A 20,178-nucleotide genomic window follows, 5' to 3' on the forward strand; every position below is an offset into this window, starting at 1 on the left:
TGTTCTGGTGCTCTGATTTGATAGTCCAAGGATAGAAAAGCTTTAAAATATAATATTTCAATGAGGAGCCACAATCTCGTCGCAAATTAGTGACCAGGAACTATACTAAAGTGATTTTTTTCCCCCCATTTGTTCAGAAAACAGGTTCTTTTTTACCTCGACTTGTTTCGACGTGCAACTGCCGTCTTCTTGAGATTTAAACCTCAAAAATTTTCGAGGTAAAAAAAAAAAAAAAAAAGAACCTCTGTTATCTGAACAAATGAAATAAAAATCAATCTTTTTTTTTTTTTTTTTGGGACTTTACACCGGCAACCAATGTTGCTCCTGTTGTCCAACAGAACAATTTGGCCCAAGTGATGCCACCTGAAAGTGATCGGATGATCAAGAAGACTTTGTAAAGCTTCCAAAGAAGTTGAAACTAGTCGGGTTAAAAAAGAATCTCCGTTGTTTGAACAAATGAAGAAAAAAAAAAATCAACTATACTAAAGTGAGTTGAGGATCTTGATGTAGCGCTTTAATGCATCTATAGGGAATTATGAAACCAAACTAAACCTTGAATTGATGAAGCCTGCTCAAATGAGAGGCGAAACGTCTAAGACAACCAGAACAGTCCACTTGCGACACATTATAAGGGGCGGGCTGTACTAATAGTTAATGCCTCACCATCAATTTGTGAAAGAGACTCATGAAATTAACAGTTCACCCACCTGCTTCTGTCTGCCCGTAACCAAAAAAGCTGAGCAGCTTGAGCAACAACTTCTCTTCAATGATGACTGTGAATCGCCCAGCTGTTATCATGAGGTGCTGCAAGATTACCAAAGTTACGTTATCAAAAGAGAAAGCTATGTTCACACAGCACATCAAAACAGATTTTTCAAAATCTTTCATGATGAATTTACGATACTAATACTGACCTTGAAGATATCAGTGAGCATTAGACTACTCGGAACTTTGACCGAGTTGACCTGCAAGGCTGGACCACTGTCGCTCACAGTGCCATCAGCCGAGCAAGGAGTCACACAGAGCATCACTGGCTGTGTGGTCCCTAGAAGTTGGTTGTCCACCTGATAAACAGAAGAATACTAAAACTCAAACAATACAATTGATAGAAATAAAACATACAGTGTAGTGAATAGGTATTTGCTCAGCTTCGTTAATTGGTTTCATTTTGCATATTCATTTTTTCACGTTTAAATGCTTCAGATCAGCATGACAGAAATGACATTTTTTAGAGCTGCAGCTATCAAAATATTTTTAGAATTGTTCCGCAAAAGATTGCATCGAGGCTCTTGGATCTCTGGATCTCACCTGAATGTTGTGAATGCTCAATTCCAACACCTCGTTGGCAGCGGTACGTGTGAAGTGGACATCGATACCGGTCAGTGTGGCAAACACAAGTTCTTCTGGAACCTTGTTGACTAGAGACACACCAATACCTTCCTCCAAGCTCACTAACACCTAGTAAGATTGATGTCAGAAGATGTCAGCGCCATAAAAATATGTCTGAGACATGATGATATATAGATAATTCTTCAATCTCGATTAACAAGAAAAGAATGAAGAAGACATTGTCTGACTGACTAAAAATAGGGCAAACTAGGATTCTCAAGTGTTAGAAACAGAGCAAGCACTTTGCGAAGTTTGTTTTGGATGCGTGTCTGTCATTTCTTTTACCTCAAGCTCCTGTTCAGGCTCTTTCGTCTTCAAATCTTCTTTGCTCTTATCCGGTTCAGCACTTGGCGACTTGTGGATCATCCTCCTTTGGTTGAAGTCACTGATCTGTTAATGAAGATATTGTTATTATGTTATTATGGTGCTCTTTCTAGTACTCGTGTTTTATTGTTTGTAAACACTGATATGGGATTTACCTGTAGAACACGTGTGGGTCCGTCTGGCAATACTTGGACAGACAATACACCAGAACCAGGTCTCATCTTCTGGTTGATAAACTGCTGCTCAGGACCAGGCTCCAGAAGTCCAGAATCTGGTCCCAACACCACCTCTGCGCCATCGTACATACCGTCAATACCACCTCTTACCTGAAAGGGGGAGAAAAAGAAAAAGCAAGTCAATAATTGGCTATAATTGCAAACTTTACAGCAGGAAATTAATGTGCAGTTAAACAGATGACACTATTTATTGCAAATCGATTAGTGAGTGTGTTTAACAGATGCATTTTTTTTTTAAAGAAACTTCAGTGTGGTTGCCATCAAACGCGTTCCACAAAAACAGTTCTTCTCTCCACCCTTGCTGTGGTGTTCCTCAAAGGTTAGTCTTAGAGCCCGTAATTTTCACGGTCGACATGCTCGCTCATTAGCAAATTCCAAGGACCTACAGATTTATTTTCCTTAGAATTTTCACAGGACAGATGACTGTGTGATAGCATGACTGTAATAAAGGGTTGGATGGCTCACAACTTGCTTTTGTTGAATGCAAAAAAAACCTACAGAACTGCCAAAGACAATATGCAAATGACTCGCTGTAGCAGCCACTGAAGGGATGAGCCAAAATTTGAAAGAACAATCATGTGCACTTTTAAGGAAATTTATACAAGGAAGTGAAGAGACGGACGGGAACTGAATAATATCTCGGGGAACATCTGAACTTGTGAAATACGGTACCAGTCGTATAATTTTAAGAAGTAGACAATTTTAATGGATATCCGTGTGCAATTTTTTTTTTACAAAAATGATATAGGCAAACAATCTTGATAAAAATCTTGTATTTAGTTTGGGGAAAAAAAAGAATAGAAAATAGGATTATATCTCCACCTGCACTACTAGCCGGGGAAGGCCACAGGTCAGCATGCATGAGCTGAAATGCCATGTCTGGGTTGTGCTGCGACGAGGGTCTGGTCTTCTCAGCATCAATGGCTCAAAACTGTTTACGACAGAAAACATTTAGAAAGACATTTCTTTCCACAGAACTCAAGGTAAGATTGCCTTTTCGTTTCCCACATAGTCCAAAACTGATTATTGAAACTCAAAGTCTACAAAGTGAAAAGTAAAAGCAACCTCTAGACATTTAAACACTTAATTTAGGATAGACGTAGGATAGATGGCCTTCATCTACAAATACAACAGAAATATATTAATTTATGCCATCAAAAGAACTTTGGTGGAATTAGCTAGGATTTTCAAACATTTTTGCATGGCAGTTGTGATATAAATAAAAATTAAATTACAGGGTAGAAAAGCATGTATCCAGCAAATAATATTTTGTTGATAAACATCTTGATATTTGTCAATACTGCAGTAGCATATATAGTGCTAACCTGTTGTCACTAACAGCTGCAAGTCCCGCAATGTCCAACACCAAAGAGGAGTCCATTGGACGAGGTTGGGCGGGCTTGCTCTGAGGTGGTGAGGAGCCTTCATGACATAACATACCAGTGCCTGTCATCCTCCACAGCTGGGAGCGCTTCCCAGGCTCCTGCCAATGAAGATTCCATTGTCATTCGGGGAGTTTTGAGGCGGTTGTGTGAAAAATTTGATCTTATTGGCACACTTCATGTATTTTTAATGTGTGGGAATCTCCTTAATTATCTCATAGGTACATTTTACTTAACCCAAAAATGAATACCTTCTTTTTCAAGATGACCCTCTGTGTCTTTGTGTCCACGTCAAGAACCAGTTCAGCGCGGGTTACCAGATGCTTCTTGCCAACAGGCCTCCTGCCACCACTCCTACATAAAAGAAAAATAATTACTGCTTTTGTTTTTAACTTTTAATATTAAAAAAATGATTCTTGTATCATCCGTACTGTGAGAAGGTGTGCGTGGCAGCGATATAGATGAAATTCTCGTAGTAGAGCTTGTTGTATTCTCTGAAGAAGTTCATGTCAGCTGTGACCTCTGATGAGCCGGCTCCCTTCACTGTCAGAGTCAGGTACGGCGGCAGTGTTTGCTCATCACAGGCGTAGTCCAGTTCAGAGTCTGCCTTCACCTCAGTGTGCAGCTTGATGTCAACCACCCCATGCTGCCAGAATTGGATCGGAACCTGAAGAGATTCGAAGAAACCTAATTTTGTACTTTGTCATCGAGCTGGACCACAGCACAACATTCAAGAGAGTCAAGATCCATTATTAGTAAATACAGTTAAAGCATATTTGAAAATCTAATTTGATACGTTGATAAACACCTTATTGACACTGATCAACACTTTTCATTAAAGTCTGTCATAAGTAAATAAAATATGTGCTTCCTACAGTTCCTGTTATGTGATACGTCTCTCAATCGCTTACCTCTACAGCACTTGTTCAAACATGTTAAATCATGAAAAAAGTCATAGAAGAAAGCAGGAGCTTACTTCAGAGATGTTGTGGATTCGGAAAGGTGGGGGCAGTTGATCACTGTCAGTAAAGGAGATCTGGTACGTGGCTCCCTTGATGGTGATCTCAGTCCGCAGGAAGAAGCAATTTCCCATGGTGTCCCTTTAAAAAGCACGATTCAATTAAACCACACGCACACCCACACACTAGTTTTAACTGAATCAAGAAATTTATATTATTAAATATACAGTATAATCTATTTTTAATGTATTCAAGGATCTAATACCTATCCTGTATTTTGTCAACCAGCCCCTTGTTAGAGAACAGCAAGTTGTGAAAAAAATACTGAAACACTGAACAGTGGGACATATGCATTCAAGCGTTTAGAGAAAGTCAAATCCAAATCACCAGTAAACGTTCTAGCCCATTTTAAGTTCATCCTTAGGTTTCACACAAAAATCGAATATCCTTTGCTTTTGGTGAGTTGTGTTAACAGAAGTAATAAGACAATGTTCAGGATGAAAAGGCCAAATTATTTCTCACCTCATGTTGACGTGGAAGGACTTTGGTTTGTTGACCTCAAAGCCTCCTGACCAGGTGCATGTGGGGCTGTCCATTAGGCGCACACACAACAGTTGGTCATAGTCATTTCGGGGCCAGTGGAAGACAACGCTGGAACCTGGCAGAGTAGAGATGTAACCTTCTGGATTGGCTGTGCCCTGGGAATAAATATATTGGACAGTATCTTTTTTATAAAACATTTGTACCTTGACTTATAAATTTAATTCCTACCGTGACACGCTCACAACTCAATTCACTCGTACATGATAGCGAATAAATTGCCCACATTAATCCGTTCCAGCACCCCTCCCAAAATACACACAAACTGTAGTATTTGTGTGTCGACGTGTGCCTGTGAAGAAAATAGCTGAGTAACGTCAGTAGCTCTGGACATTTGTCATGTGGTTAGTTCAGTGATTGGCATGCTCATTACGAGTGTTTTCATTTTTTTATTTGTGCATTTTATTGTTTGTTCAGTATAATAAATGGCTGAAAGTGCACTGGTGGCTGTCACCCCCATTTTTGTGTCACTTTATGTATTTGTAATTCAAAATTTCACTTGTAAAACAAAGCAAGAAAAACAAATCAACCAAGCAAAAGCCCTTCACTTGGAAAAAAATTCCAAAGTGCTGCACTTCTAAGTTAAAGTAGCGCAATTCATATGGAATGTAGTCTTTAAGTGCTTCAAAGCTTTAAATTCAATCAAGAACTGGATATGTCTGTTTGTTATACAGCAAGAGAAAAACGATACACAAAAACACTGCAAGATCAGAAAAAAATGCAACCCTCCTCCCCCAAACAAAAAAAGAAATTCACCTTTCCTCGAGCAAACTCTCTCTGGGCAAAGGCAAGTTTGTGTGAGGAGCTGTTGTCCAGCAAGTAGCGTGGTGCAAAAGTCACAATGTGAGTGTCCCTGTAGCGTCCTTTTCCATTGCGCACACTGATACCTATGTCGGAAAGACAGACAATAAATAATAAATCAAATCACTGGTATTTATACATTTCAAGCAATACTGTTCATATGTTATAAAGTTTTTTTCCAATAATTACCAGAAAAAAAGGGCCATCAGCTTCAAAATGAGTAATGTTCTTGCCCTGATCACGCATTACACGTTTGCAATACTGGCGACTTTTTGTAATGATCAGTGGTAAACCTGAGTATTGGTGCATTTTCTATTACTACATTCTATTATATTTAGGTTAGAGTTATTCATTAATACAACAACTTGCCAATGTTGTAGATGAGTCCAGGTCTGTTACCCTGTTGAATGACCTTTACTGCCCTTACTCCACTCCCTCCATCCAGGGAGAAACCCTGGCACCAGCCTGGAACTCCGTCGGGATGGATCCCCTTTCCAACCCGCATAGTACACCTGGATTTGACAAGGATAGGGAAAATTTAATTCAAACCCCCCCAAAAAATGAAAGGCAATAATCACAGTAGAAAAAAAATGTTCGTCGATTGCGTGGAGTCGATAGTTGATTAAATGTGTCTTGAAACAAATCAAACTTTTTAAAAAATTTTTTTTACAAAGCCGTTAATGATTTTAAAACTACGGCTCCTTAAAGATTATCGTAAAGACATCTGTGCACAATGAGTACTTTCAAAGTCTTTCAGAGAAATTTAAAGTTGTTTCAAAATATTTTATTGATTTCTTAATGAAACGATAGTTTCTAGTGTTTGGTGTTTACACACTCCAACCGCATCCGTGTTTACTAAAAGGTTACAACGATACATAAGCTGATATTCTGATACAAACTTACATAGCAGGCTGTTCTTTGTCAGTGTAACAGAACAGTAACGGACTGAGGCTTCGCGCTAATTCATGCTCCTCAAACTGGCCTGCTGCATCCACTTTGCCATTATCTTGTCTGAAAATTAACGGCAAACCTGAAATGGGAAAATAACTTTAGGAACGTAGCAAGTTTGTCCAGGAGTCAGGACAATGTTTATTAATGAATCAAAGGCTGAACCTGTCTTGTTGATGAGCCAGTAGGGGGCAGAAATCAGGATTTTCAGCGCCCCATGTGCTCGGAGGATGATTCGGATGGTGAGACAAAGAAGACGTTTGTTTGTGTCATATAGCCTCATCCTTACAACATAATTCTGAGTTCCAGGAGGAATGAGCAGCTCTTTGCACACAGGGAAGTTCTCTAATAGGACACCTGAAATACAAACAGCATGAGCATGAATGAGAGAAAATGTATAGAAAAAAAATGTTTGTTTTTTTTCGTCTCCTCTCTAACCTAGCTCCATGTTCTGTGAGGTGTCCACGGCATGAAGCACGCCTTCTTTTCCAGGTTTCAGTGAACCTTTGATGGCTGACCCCTTCACGTAGTAGTTGAGGTCACAGGGTAGCAGGTTGGCCAGCACCATGGTGGGCAAAAGATAGATGGTGTGACCTGGCTGTCGATAGATCTGATTTGAACTCGAAACCCTTTTGGCAGGTCGCTGGTCTGGGTAGTTTTCCTTTTTTATGATCACACAAAACCTTAAGAAGTGCAGAGAAATTAGATACCGTGAGTAAATGAAGACCAAACCAGAGCAAATATGTGCGTCATTCAAATTTACCTAAAGTTACGTTTGAGAGTGTCATCAAAGTCTGCAGACAGGCAATCCCTCTTGCTGCTGCTGATGTCTCCGGGCCGCTCCACACTGGTCCAGTGGATTGGAACTTTACAGAAGAATAAGCCCAAGCCTTTAGGCCGCGCCTGGAGCCGCCATGACGTGAGGTGGAGTGGAACAGCCAAGGCCTGACCGGGCAAAATTGGAGGCAATACCACTGGCTCTGTAGACACAAGTATACATTTGATAAAGGAATGAAGGACAAGAAACACAGTATTTTAAAATGTGTAACGCCATGTGTGTGTGTTCTTTGTTACTTTGGCATGGATACGGCTGAAAGTGCCCTAAACCTTTTGTGCATTAAGATACACTGCCGGACAGTTAAACCTTTCAAAATCTGGTCAAACGCCACAATACCTAAGCCATTGTGGTTTCCTGAGGTTGATTGTAGCTGCGAATACTAATCCTTGTTGTGGTAATAGTTAAAAAATGTGCAATTAAATGTCAATCAATAGCTTCATTACAAAATTGCTTCGGTTGGTGTAAGCTTACTGCTCATGCCATGCCCTAAAATCTATACTTTTTAATGTATGTTTATTGTCTAATGTTTATACATGAACAGTGCAAGCGTAGTAGTCGGCATTCAGACTACTGTCGAGGTGCCTTACGACTCAGTGGCGCATCATCATTTGCGCGCCCCATCTCTCCCTGCTTCTATGTGTGTTGTGCAACAAACATACACGTCCGAGTGCACACTGAAAATCAATACAGTAAATCATGAAAAATAGAGCAGCAGTAGCATACTGTCAGGAGCAGAGGGGCTGTCAAGTCTGATCTCCATGGGAACATCGAGACGATTCTTCAAAATGAGAGCTGAGCGCACCGTTATAACCTTCCTGGCACTTCCCTCCATTGTGATGGAGAAGACCACTCTGACTGGGGGCAGTGCTGAGAACTAAGAGCAAGTAGAGATTTTCACAAAAAGCTATAGTCAGGTGTGGCCATAAATTTTTAACAAAAAAACTATATGCATCATGACCACTCACTACAACAATGTACAGTTGAAGCAATGTCAATTACAAATAATAAGTCAAGCAGCAGTCAGTAAGTGAAACAAAAAGTCGAGTCAGTACTAAACATTTGGGACCTTTAATATCTTTAAGATTAAGATAAAGACTCTTTTGAATATCATTTACATATATTCTTGTTGTTCTTCTGATTGTGAATCATCACAGTAAACATAGCATACATACTTACATAGACATGTGGATGGATTATGTTAGTCCTGCTGATTGGACTTCCAACCTGCAGAAGCGCAAGAGGGTGGGGACGGGGCAAAAAGAACTACTAATTAAAAAATATTCCAGCTAGACTTGATTTTGAGGCCATAATGTTGCTTTACCATGTTGGATGCGTTGTTCCTGTCTGGAGCTGCATACCGGAAGAAAATTCCCACTTTGTCCACAGACACAGGCTTTACTTGCTCCCATCCACATACTCGGACCAGCAGCTGGTGCAACTTCAGCTCATGGGTGTGCCTGCAAAAGGAAATGATGACAACAATATACTTGACTATGGGATGCTGACATTCAAATGAAAGATAATTTTGTTCTTTATTGGCACACATCACGGATATTTGCGAAACTGACACATTTTGCTTAGTTGTATGATACTTAAATATTAGGGAAATCCTGAGTGACGCAATTATTATGCACAATCTATCAGTAATAATTATAGCAGAAAATGTAAGGTTCAAATATTGGCCAGAAATGTACCTATGGCGAAGTTTCTCTCGTGCTTCAAACTCAAACGGAATCTCCTCCCCAGGAAACACCTCTCGCCACTGACTGACATTGTGGCCATCATCATTGCCTGGACCGTGGATGTCTCCAATAGAATCTGCACTACTGCTGTGAGAAAGCGCCACTCTGAAAAGAAAAATGTAAGCAATGATGCTGAGTGGTTAGTAAAAGCACAATCCTGAGTTATACCGGAGTTGAAACTACAGCGTTCAAACACGAAAAGAGTAGTTTCATTGTCAGAATGTCTATCCCTTTCCTTCAAGTAACCAATAGTACGTAATCTCATCACAACACACCACACGTGCCCATGAACCTGCTTGCTAGTCCATTGGCCAAATAATCAAGATATTCTGCAACAAATAGCTGCGATTTGCACAAGTTAAATGACACAATACCAACCTACTGTATATTATGCATAGGAATAGTTCCACCAACCTTGTGGGGGTTGTAGTCAGAGTGGCAAACCACATTGTGCATCCAGTATGGTTGCGAAGAGCATATGGCACAAATGGCTGCCTCTTCTTGGAAAGTTTGACTCCTGTTATAAACAGAAATGGTAACAAAAAAAAAGATTCAGTTACAATCACTTGTTTCAACAGTTACTATATAGGCTTTTCATTGACTACATGTAAAATAAAGTATTGCCGTGCAGTAAAAAAAAGAAATCCAGCTAACTAATGAAGACAGAATAACTTTTATTGAATCAACTAGAACTGAGTGTGTTGCTCCAAAAGAACTGGGTGGCTAAAGCTTGAAGTGTACCTTTGGAGTCAGTTTGCTGATCAAAACTGGTCAAGCTGGCTGTACTCCGAGTTCTAAGGTGGGAGAGGGGCGCACCTGAGAAAAAACACACAGGTAAAACCATCAAAAGACAGACATATGGATATCCATCCATCCATTTTTTTCTATCACTTATTTTCATTGGGGTTGCAAGTGAGTGGGAGCCTATAACATCTGATTTTTGTGAGAGGACGGGTAGAGCCTGGACTGGCTGCCAGTCACATTGAAGCCTAAGTATAATTTGAAGTGTTCGGTGAACCGAAGAAGCATTTTTTGGTTGAATGTGGGAGGAGGTACACAGAGAACACCGAGACAAGCACATGGGTAATTTAAAATACAAACTCCATACAGGAATGCTGCAGGCAAGATTTAAACTCATTATCGCACTGTGAGGCAGACACAACATTTATTTTCTGGTCCACATGATTAACGCTGCGGTAACTCACTCTGTCCAAAGCTCGGCGGGTCAACTGAGGAGCCTATCCAGGACAAGGTGGGTGAAGACTGACGACTTTGATCATCCTTGTTACAGTAGTCTGCTATCCAGGAGGTCTTGGTTGTGTTGTACTGTTCTGTATCAAGCAAATAATAGTTCACAAAAAAAGAAAAAAAAAACAATTACAACATGGTTCTGCAACTCAAACAGTCTGTTGAAACAATCAGTAACATATTGCTTTTGACTCACCTAATAATACAGAGGTAATGTTGACATCAAGACGCTGCTTGGCTCTCACACTCATCTTGAGACGGGGAGGATGTAATCGGCTTGCTTCTTGCTTCTGCCAGGACAGGAAGCAGGGCCAGGGCTCGATAAATGGCTCCCAGCCTTTTTCACGCGCACACAACAGATAAGCCATTCAAATTTAGTATGCTAGCCCATAACACAAGCACACGTTTGTTGTTGTAGCTGCACCGTAATGTTGACTATAAAACTTGACATTGCATCAACATGTGTTCGATTGCTGTTAAAATATTTGGTCTAAAAAGTAAAATGTCATCATAAAAACTAAGAAAAAAAATCAATCAGTTAAAAATGTGTTTAATGACAAAAGATCCAAAGTAATTACCAGCCAGTTCTCTGTTGTAGTAGTCTCCTGAAAGACTAAAGCTGGCATTGCCTTCCTGGGTGGAACCAATCCGCTGCAACACGTTAAGCCCTATAATAACAAACATTGGTATCAAACCCCTTTATATTTCCTTATTCCTTTGCTTTTCAAACTTCTTTTCACGTGTTTTGTCTATTGCAAGAGTGTAATGTGCAACACACTCTTCACCAATTTTTTAAAATATTCCCAAATCATGGAACAACAAAACTCCTGAATACGGCGGCCAGTGAGCTGGAACCAATCCCGTCTGACTTAGAACCACAAGCAGTCCCCAGTCAATCATAAGATGCATACAAGCAACCATTCACACCTATGGAGGATTCAGATTCTTAAATAAAACCAACATGCATGCTTTCGGAATAGCAGCTGGAGTACCAGGAAAAAAAACGATGGAAGCTCAAGGAAAAAATGCTGACTTACTCAAGAAGGTGAGCTCAGCAAGCGGTATGTCACAGTCCAAACAGTCATCTATGAAACAAATGCAGATGCTCTCTGCCTTTAGTTCTATACCAGACAGAGCAGAAGCTTGGCTGGAAGAACCAGAGTCAGTTCTGGAACGTTCTTTGGACCGGCCTGCAATGTTCTCAGCATTCTCCAACAGCCAAGTTGCAGCCAGATCCAGGTGACCTTGGAACACAAAGTAGTTCAGTAATCTAAACACTGGAGCCAGAGTAGTGAATGTCTCGGAGGGCCGACTCACCTTTACAAAGGATAAGGGCCTTTTTACAGTCCTCTTTCCTGAACCCAAGATCTTGTAAATGAATCAGCTGCCCTTCTGTGGAAAGATTTTTTTTTTCCAATATGGCATACAAAAATGTTCATCTTAAACATTCGACTAATGCATTCCTTACAAATTGAGCGAACAAGGTGAATTGCAAAACGACAGATACTGGTCTTTGCATACCTATATGGACAAGATTTCTTTTCTTGTGAGAGTCTTTGGGTGTATCGAGAGGAACGGTGTCACAAGCCAGTGGAGGATTTACAGTAGGGATGGATTTGGCGATGGCCAAGAACAGCTGAATGTCATTGTAAGATAACCGGATGTCCAGAACAGGAAATTGGATCTGCAAGAAAATATAGTACACTAGTTGGTTCACAAATGTTTTAGAGTAAAAATAGAACCGTATGAACATAAAAAACAATGTACACCATTAAACAACTTATACTTGCTTCTTTTACAACTTGTATTCCAACAATTGAAAAGGTAACATTTAATTCCTGACCTCCAGCAACGGTGGAATGTCCTCCACGCTGAAGGCATCGAGTAGACCAGAGCTACTTTGGTACGTGGGGCTGCCACACAGCTCCACCTGAACGTTGACTGGATCAACAATGGACAGTGCCGTCTCCTGTTCACTGCCAAGACGACACGAGAACACCTGAAGGTGGAGGAAGAATGGCTCACAATTAAGATTAATAAGCAAAGAATCAAGGATAAAAGTGACACTTTATGTTGTACACTTCTTTCAACTAGTAGAAAGAGGGATTACTTCTATGCCGGCAAGGCTTCCAGAGAAGGGCCTGTCCAACAGGCGAGGTTTGTACGTGAGAACCGTGGTGCCTTTAAGAATGATGGCGTTGGTATCCAGGCAACTTGAGTCCTCGACAATGACAAATTCAGTGCCTGAAGAGAGAAAGAGATTTTTTTTCATTTTTCATTACAAAATCAAAGACAATACAGACTGTCCATTCTATAAGAGCTTGATTTAAATTTTGATGTGCATAAAATAGTATGTTGAACTAGCGCAAACCAAGCATTTTCAATTATTATGAAATGCAGTTTTAGGCTCCATCTTTCATCCTTGCCCTTCATATGGGAATACCGGTAATCATTTTTAAATAACTGACAAAAATTCATACGTGCAAGGTTTAGGTCAGGTGTGGGCAAACTACGGCCCTGGGGCCACATGCGGCCCGTTAAACGTTTTAATCCGGCCCGCTAAACTTGGAAAAAATTAAATGAATAAACCTTGTTAATGTTTTATTTTCATATATTTGTGTATGTATGTATGTATATATATATATATATATATATATATATATATATATATATATATTTATATATATATATATATTGTGCCATATATATATATATATATATATATATATATATATATATATATATATATATATATATATATATATAGTTGTAATGCTTTTATTTACTTTCATTCAAAATTAAATGTATTTTTTTTCTCCGATGAGGTGAGGTTACCAAAACACTCCATCCATCTGATCCTGGTCCGGGCCCCCTTGGTCAAATTTTAGAACCCATTGTGGCCCGCCAATCAAAAAGTTTGCCCACCCCCGGTTGAGGTCTTAATGCATTGTCTGCATTAGCTTTAGATTCCCACAGCAATTTTGCGACAAGTCAATTTGTTAATATTGCCATGTCAATGACTGACCTGTAACATTGACTTTAACCTCGAGGCAGTGATTGTTGGTAACGGGCACTGTGGACCTCTTGGTGACCACACCACTCTTAACCCTCTTTGGTATGACAGCCCCAGTGGTGAAGGAATTAGCATTTGCTTCAAAGTCAGTGTTGATGTTATTTGGACACTGAAGATTCTCAGCGCTTCCTGACGTCTTTTTTACTGGCAACCGCAGGAATTCCTGCACAAGCCGGAGCCAATCAAAGATGAGAAAGACCCTTAGGTTGTTCAGGACAACTGTGAAACAGGACGAGTCTCGTGTTGATCTGTAACAAGTTGAAAAACATTGTGAGACAACAAAAACATCACTTCAGTTCTGATTTATTTAGGGGGAAATTATGTACCTGTAATGCAGTTCCAGTTGCAGAGAAGCCTGGTTTGTGCCAGTTTTAGAAGGCTGGAGAATGCAGTCGAATACATTGTTCCCGGTCCCATCAGGACCACCAGCGCTCTTGTCTTCCCCAGTGCACCGAGTGTCATATGCAAGCAGTGAATGAGATACCAGATTGACTGACTTGGAGCCATTGGAGAACTTCTCAAAAAGCAGTTTGGATTTCATGAAGTTAAATCTGAGACAAAAAATAAAGGCAATAAAGATGGCATTTAAAAAAATAAATAAAACAAAGAAAAAAGCACAGTTGTCCCCCGCTATTTGTGGGGAAGAATGCTGATAAATATTAGATAAATATTAATGTTTATAGTTTAACAAGACATGAGGGGAATTAAAATTGAGAAAAAAAATCCACAAATATGAAAAACAGTGCGTGCCGAACTGTTAGGCCTAACTGTCATTATTAATAAAAAAATATATAGTTACTTAAAATCATAATAATTCTAAGTTATAAGATGTAAAACAATTTATTTAGTTTAATGAATAGTATTTAATGCTTTCATGACAGCCTTTGTTGTACTCTGCTCTTTCCAGCGAGGTTGGAATTGTTAATGAAAATCTATATTCTCCATTGCTTCATGTGGATAAATAAAGATTACATAAATAAAACCAAATATATTTAGTATTTGTTCATAAATAAATAAATAAATGCGTATTTAATAGGGATGCACAATATATCGAAAAAATATCAATATTGCAATATCGACCCATGCAATGTGCCTATCGCAATGAGATGCAATAATTTTCTCAGGGAATTGCATGCTTGAACATTATCGAAGGTAATTACAATTAATTAGTCAATAATAAATTGTGCTTTCGGCATTAAAATAATAAATAATTCTAATAAAAAAAATATATATTTCTTTAGGTAAATGTTAAATACTGCAAGAATATTGCTTTACTCAACAACCATGTCACATATCATATGTTTTTCCAATATCATGCAGCCCTAGCATTTAAAAATACAACACATTTGAAAAATTAAGTGCCATAGGGCAATAATTTAAAACGAGCAATAATACAACTGTAAAGACTAACTTTGCAAGTGAGCGTTTGTGCGATTTACTGGTGTCCATAAGCTCCAGACTGACATCCATCATATCCACCAGGATTGACAAGTTGGTGAAGACATCGCCACTTAGCACCGTCTAAAGAAAAACACCATCTGTGATTAGCTCCCTCAACGTCTCTTTCCCCTCTTTTTTCTGCTGTCATTCTAGATTCAAATAACATAACCTTTATTATGCAACATAAAACAAATCATCGTTTGATTTTTTTGGGGGGGGTTAAAAAAATTAATAAATGCTTTCAATCTGCTGTCTTACATAGGTACTGGGATCCTGTAAGTTGAAAGGTCGCAGAAATTCTTCAACAGGCTCTCCAAGATTGTTATCCAGCAGCCCTCGAATCAGCTGGTAGTGTTCTGGATCGAGAGAGCACTGCACTGACGAGAGGCTGCCGTAGATAGTCATATCTGGAACTGCATGGCTCAGCTCACTTAAAATATCAAGTAACCCAAACACAGGTAGAAAACAAGTTACTCTTCAGTATTTGGGTCTAACTTTTCGCATACAACATATCGCTTTGTGAAGCAAAGCATGGGAACCATTTTCAATGATGTGAACAAGCAAAGCAACCAACACTTGAGGAGAGACAATGCAGCAAAAAAATAATTCAGTAAAGTAAGATGATATTTAGCATTGGAATTTCAGATCTTTAGGGAAAGATATATGTAATATTCTTAAAAACTGGACGATTACAATCATAAAAATGTATATCATGGCTTGATACTTTGGCCATACCCCCAAAAAATAAAAGCATACTGTAAAATACCGACACTTAAACTGAAGAGCACAAGAATAGTAATAACATTAATTTTATAATACAAAAAATATATATTAAGAAAAATGTAGCAGGAATCACCCGTCCAAGTTCCTTTCAACTTTGAGTTGGAGGCGACAGCAGTCTTTGAGCAGGCTTCCTCCCATCCGACGTATACAGTAGGAGGGGAAAATAACATCTGAGAGTTCAGCGGCATTACAACCTCTGTCACATGTTTGGCAGGGCAGACGCTCTGCAGCAAAAATATCCATCTGCTGCAGGTCCAGAGCAATGCAATCCAAAAGACACACATGGCCTTCTGAAGACAAAAAAACAATAGAAGTTTAGTCGCATTTATAGGTAACGCTCCTCGAATGGCATTCAAGACCAAACTAAATCAATAAAAAGTCCTTTCTCCCAAATAAACCAGGGATGCTTACCTGAAGCCATAGGGATATCACTCCCCTCCTGAGCTCTTTCTGGCTGTGCGCTGCCGTTAGTGGAGGAGGTGGCACCGCTGCGGAAACTTTGATGCCATTTTTGCTCATAAGACCACGGTGCTGTATTTTCTGTGGGGTCCTTTTTCAAGAGAAAACATTAATTCATCGTGAAAACCAGGTTATGTGGTTGGGCCAAGTAAAGCAGGTAAAATCCTGAAGCCAGCTGCATTGTTAATATAAATCAGTGAGGAATGTTACAGCTAGTATTTAAGGAATCATACTTGGTAATGTTTTACTGTTGCATTCTGTATTTCTCGTCTTTGACATATTATGGGCAAAAGGCCAATAACGCAGGCAAAGAATGTTGATGGCAGCTCAATGTTCTTTTGTTCTCATACTGGAATTGCTGCACAAGAATTTCAACTTGAAACTCCACAGTGTGAAACACCCTTTAATCAGTAATACAGTACTCGCTCATCTGGAAAACATGTCTAATATCCCAAGGTTTAAAGTTGATTTCCTGTATTGATCAGATATTCTTTTTCTACATGGAAAGAAAATGGAGTCCCCCAAGAGTGGACATTTTGGCGTTCATTCTTACACTCACACATTTGAAACACACACACAAACAGCATGCACGAAAGAAAGACGTTACGGTCGGCAAGTTGCACAAAAAAAGAAAAGAAAAAAACAGGCCATTCTAATTTAGTGGTGAGTCTGGAGTTAGAATTGGAGTGAATGCGGAGTGGACGATTGAGGACTCTAACTCACCAGAGATGGGAAAAAGGCATGTACCATGGTCAGTTTCTCTACCTTGTCTCGAGCGGAGAAAGTGCCATGGGCCCCAGCAGGTAAGAAGCAGTTCTGCAGCCTCAGCTGGCCAAGATTTGCGACAATGACCCTTTTTGAAGTTGAGCTTTCTGGGATGATTAAAACTGGGGCGCCAGCCTCGATATCGAGCAGAACCCTGGATGCCCGTTGAGGACGGTCCCGAATCTGCAAGCGATGCAGGACACAGGCAAGGCAGAAGGTTAAGGGTTTGCAGTGCTTTCACTCAAACCCACGGTAATCCATTCTTTGATCATGAGGGATCGTCGTACTTCTAAAGTGATCGATTATGAAATTAATGTGCATATAATTCCAATGAATGTTGTCAAGGGCTTTGGAACGATGGTAGACCGGGGATGGTTTCATGAATTTATGTACATCTCTCCAAGCATGCAGTGCTCTGTTAGTCATACTTACAGCTTGGCCTTCCATGGCAGCCCTTTGCCTGCCGAGCACATCCTGTAACTGGGTGAAGTGTTGGATGAAGGCTACCACCTCAGCCTGAAAGCGCTGAGTGTGGACATATTGCACTGAAGCCATCAGCAGAGAAACCTTAATGTCATATTCACGCTCCAGGTAAGGATCTGGCACACCATATCTGAAAACAGAATACAATGGTAATCCAAACTTTATGATATTAACACATATGTAAGGACTATACTGAGGAATTTTATGATAGTGATGCGTACCTGTGGATATTGAAGATGAGAGCCTCCCCTCCACGTGTGGTGAAACGTTCCCGGTAGAGATCTCCATGTGGGGTCAGATCACTGAGGGACAAACTACCCAAACTGCCTGTCAATACCAGGTTGCTCTCTAAAAATGTCCGGAACACAACATGAAATAATCAACCCACTACAATAGGATTGCAAGTGTTGTCATGTCTGCAACATGAATTTGAAAACGTTTTCCATACCCAACATTTCCAGATGCGCAGATAATTTTATCACACTGGCTCTCGCAAGCTCGTTGCCTTCTTTGTTCAATACAACAGACAAGGAATGAACCTACAAATTCAAAGACATGCAGTTAAGTCATGCAAGTTGGGGGACAGTTCAAGGCAGCATGAACTGACAAGCGTTCAGGGTAATAAAAAATAAAAATGGAAAATTCAAGTGTGTACTTTTCCTCATATTTTGGGAGGCACACAAATACACGAAAAAATGCCAGCAAGTACAGTGACTGATAAAAAAATTAGACTTGGACAAAGGATGAAACGTAGACAAATAAGAGTAAATACTTCATCAGCCACTTGGCTGGATATAGCAAGTGCCACCCCCTTTAACGAATAATTTGTTTCGACTCATTTTGATAAGCGAAATAATCTAATTGCCATTGCGAAAACAATGACACGCCTCTCTTCTGACTCACGTAATTTGTATATCAAGGTCATTATCAGTGTTCATGACTTCTATCGAGTTACCTTAAGGTCCAATTTGGTGTTGACAACCTCGTTTGGGTCCTCCTCAATGATGTCTGACTCATAGAGAGGATGTCCGGGCACACACTGAGGGGAGCTAGGAGGCACCTTCATTGCATGATTATTGGCCGTGGAGCCAATTCCAAAGAAGTCCAGGATGACCACCCAGGTCTGCAATGTGATTAATACGTCCAAGCAGTTGAAGTCGATGTCGATGCTTCGTCCTACGCTGCCATAACGGCTTTTGAACTCTGGGTGGTTCTGGTCAACCAGCAACACGTTGATGTGAACTAACGACTCATCAAATTCGGAGGTCGGCTGAGGGGAGGCTGCAGGATGAGTCGGGGAGGGTGGTGGAGTGCTGGGACAGTCGGGATCCTTCGTAGATTTGCGATGGCTTGCTGAAGGAGTACCGGCATGCCTTTGGTAGAGTTGGAAGACATTCTGGGCCTCTTCCATGTGGGATGGAAGAGAGCGAGGCATATCTGGGTACAGGGCATTGGATGCAGATGGACAGCTATGGGAGAGGTATTCTTTGGGACTGAAAGTCAAAGGCTTTGGCGCTCCGCGGGACACCATAAGATGTTTATGCTCAGGGTTCTGCTCCAGGAGATCCTCCATGAGCACTGAACGCAGAATTAGCTGGACTTCTAATAAATGTGGGTGCTCTTTAGTGATGTCTCCCTCCAGGTCACGGAACTGGAGACTGATTAAGCCTTGGGAGCCCTGGGTGAGGTCAGCACTTAACTGGACCTGCAGTTCTGTTACATGAACAGTTACTTTCAGCTGAGTAAATGCAGGAGAGTGAGGACTTGGCTTTTGAGACTGTAGAGGCAAAGGGGAAGAGAGTAATGAGTCTGATAAGCTGATGTAGGGAGGATCCTTTGCAAAAAGGCCTCCGTGGGGGTCGGGAAAGCGGTGAGGTCTGGTGGAGGAAGGAGTTGGCGGCGGGGGTGTTGGTGGTTGACTCGGGGTGACGTGTTGCTCCTCGATGAGAAATAAATTATCCAGTGTTTGAAGGACCTGTTCATACACAGCCTTGCAAAGGAACACCTACAACCGAAGAGGCAAATGTTAATAGAGAAATATAGATTATATTATCGCCAAAGGGGAATTATTTATTATTGTAATGCAATATTTTTGAAAATCTTGAAAAAAATGGGCATTTTTATAGCATGAGGCAACCCCATTCACAATGAAATTGGATGACAATTAGCACAAAGATTATTTATTCCTCAATCAGACAGTGTGGCTCCATATGACATTAATGGTTGATTTATGTTTTTGTCCTAAAATAAGATGATCCGTGACATGTTTGTTACGGTGAGTCATTTTTGAGTTAAGAGCCCGTTTGGAGAGTGTTCTATTGTTTTTAACAGTACACTTGTTCACTCACTCTTGTATGATAATAAAGTTAAAATGTTACTGACAATGTAACACCGCATTACATTAATGTTGAAAATTAACTGCGGAATGAGCTACAGATGCGACTGAGCACTACGAGAAACAAAATGAAGCTAGAACTGCGTTACAAAACAGATTGTGTTCAGACTTTGAGGCTTTCGATCAAGTATGTACCTGAACGGGTTTGACAAATTCTCCTTCGACTCTCAGCAACGCTGTGCTCTTGCATTGCTCTTTCGAGGTGAGAAAAGTATAGATATCATCATTGATAGGGGCCTTCTCCAGGGTGAACTGTATGGTAGTGTCTTTCAATATATGGAAGGCTGGAGAAGAAAAAAAACGCAAGATTAGG

The 20,178-nt window shown here is 40.2% G+C and overlaps 1 protein-coding gene across 5 annotated transcripts in view; it reads right to left on the bottom strand.

The window, feature by feature from the left end:
- Nucleotides 1-20,178, bottom strand: part of vps13d (vacuolar protein sorting 13 homolog D) — a 40,445-nt gene that overhangs the window by 5,239 nt on the left and 15,028 nt on the right. For 3 of the 5 annotated variants that reach the window (XM_088289467.1, XM_088289466.1, XM_088289463.1), the window contains 43 exons: nucleotides 20,001-20,149; nucleotides 18,426-19,475; nucleotides 17,919-18,009; nucleotides 17,692-17,818; nucleotides 17,420-17,600; nucleotides 16,988-17,170; nucleotides 16,175-16,313; nucleotides 15,837-16,053; nucleotides 15,239-15,410; nucleotides 14,952-15,061; nucleotides 13,867-14,091; nucleotides 13,493-13,788; nucleotides 12,578-12,711; nucleotides 12,311-12,466; nucleotides 11,989-12,151; nucleotides 11,785-11,859; nucleotides 11,505-11,711; nucleotides 11,046-11,135; nucleotides 10,664-10,804; nucleotides 10,425-10,550; nucleotides 9,961-10,035; nucleotides 9,634-9,739; nucleotides 9,172-9,324; nucleotides 8,799-8,934; nucleotides 8,654-8,701; nucleotides 8,201-8,351; nucleotides 7,403-7,619; nucleotides 7,078-7,322; nucleotides 6,805-6,996; nucleotides 6,595-6,721; nucleotides 6,061-6,203; nucleotides 5,647-5,777; nucleotides 4,813-4,988; nucleotides 4,308-4,431; nucleotides 3,763-3,998; nucleotides 3,583-3,685; nucleotides 3,275-3,432; nucleotides 2,772-2,880; nucleotides 1,869-2,039; nucleotides 1,675-1,779; nucleotides 1,309-1,458; nucleotides 915-1,064; nucleotides 708-804 (listed from right to left, as the gene is read on the bottom strand). In XM_088289467.1, the coding sequence (XP_088145593.1) occupies nucleotides 708-804; nucleotides 915-1,064; nucleotides 1,309-1,458; nucleotides 1,675-1,779; nucleotides 1,869-2,039; nucleotides 2,772-2,880; nucleotides 3,275-3,432; nucleotides 3,583-3,685; nucleotides 3,763-3,998; nucleotides 4,308-4,431; nucleotides 4,813-4,988; nucleotides 5,647-5,777; nucleotides 6,061-6,203; nucleotides 6,595-6,721; nucleotides 6,805-6,996; nucleotides 7,078-7,322; nucleotides 7,403-7,619; nucleotides 8,201-8,351; nucleotides 8,654-8,701; nucleotides 8,799-8,934; nucleotides 9,172-9,324; nucleotides 9,634-9,739; nucleotides 9,961-10,035; nucleotides 10,425-10,550; nucleotides 10,664-10,804; nucleotides 11,046-11,135; nucleotides 11,505-11,711; nucleotides 11,785-11,859; nucleotides 11,989-12,151; nucleotides 12,311-12,466; nucleotides 12,578-12,711; nucleotides 13,493-13,788; nucleotides 13,867-14,091; nucleotides 14,952-15,061; nucleotides 15,239-15,410; nucleotides 15,837-16,053; nucleotides 16,175-16,313; nucleotides 16,988-17,170; nucleotides 17,420-17,600; nucleotides 17,692-17,818; nucleotides 17,919-18,009; nucleotides 18,426-19,475; nucleotides 20,001-20,149 (7,335 nt within the window). The remainder of the gene's footprint in view (nucleotides 1-707; nucleotides 805-914; nucleotides 1,065-1,308; nucleotides 1,459-1,674; nucleotides 1,780-1,868; nucleotides 2,040-2,771; nucleotides 2,881-3,274; nucleotides 3,433-3,582; nucleotides 3,686-3,762; nucleotides 3,999-4,307; nucleotides 4,432-4,812; nucleotides 4,989-5,646; nucleotides 5,778-6,060; nucleotides 6,204-6,594; nucleotides 6,722-6,804; nucleotides 6,997-7,077; nucleotides 7,323-7,402; nucleotides 7,620-8,200; nucleotides 8,352-8,653; nucleotides 8,702-8,798; nucleotides 8,935-9,171; nucleotides 9,325-9,633; nucleotides 9,740-9,960; nucleotides 10,036-10,424; nucleotides 10,551-10,663; nucleotides 10,805-11,045; nucleotides 11,136-11,504; nucleotides 11,712-11,784; nucleotides 11,860-11,988; nucleotides 12,152-12,310; nucleotides 12,467-12,577; nucleotides 12,712-13,492; nucleotides 13,789-13,866; nucleotides 14,092-14,951; nucleotides 15,062-15,238; nucleotides 15,411-15,836; nucleotides 16,054-16,174; nucleotides 16,314-16,987; nucleotides 17,171-17,419; nucleotides 17,601-17,691; nucleotides 17,819-17,918; nucleotides 18,010-18,425; nucleotides 19,476-20,000; nucleotides 20,150-20,178) is intronic. The other 2 variants (XM_088289468.1, XM_088289464.1) reach the window with 1 other exon arrangement.

Source organism: Idiotropiscis lumnitzeri, chromosome 3 (assembly GCF_059441095.1).
Source record: "Idiotropiscis lumnitzeri isolate Australia: NSW breed Sydney's pygmy pipehorse chromosome 3, RoL_Ilum_1.0, whole genome shotgun sequence".
NCBI lineage: Eukaryota > Metazoa > Chordata > Actinopteri > Syngnathiformes > Syngnathidae > Idiotropiscis > Idiotropiscis lumnitzeri.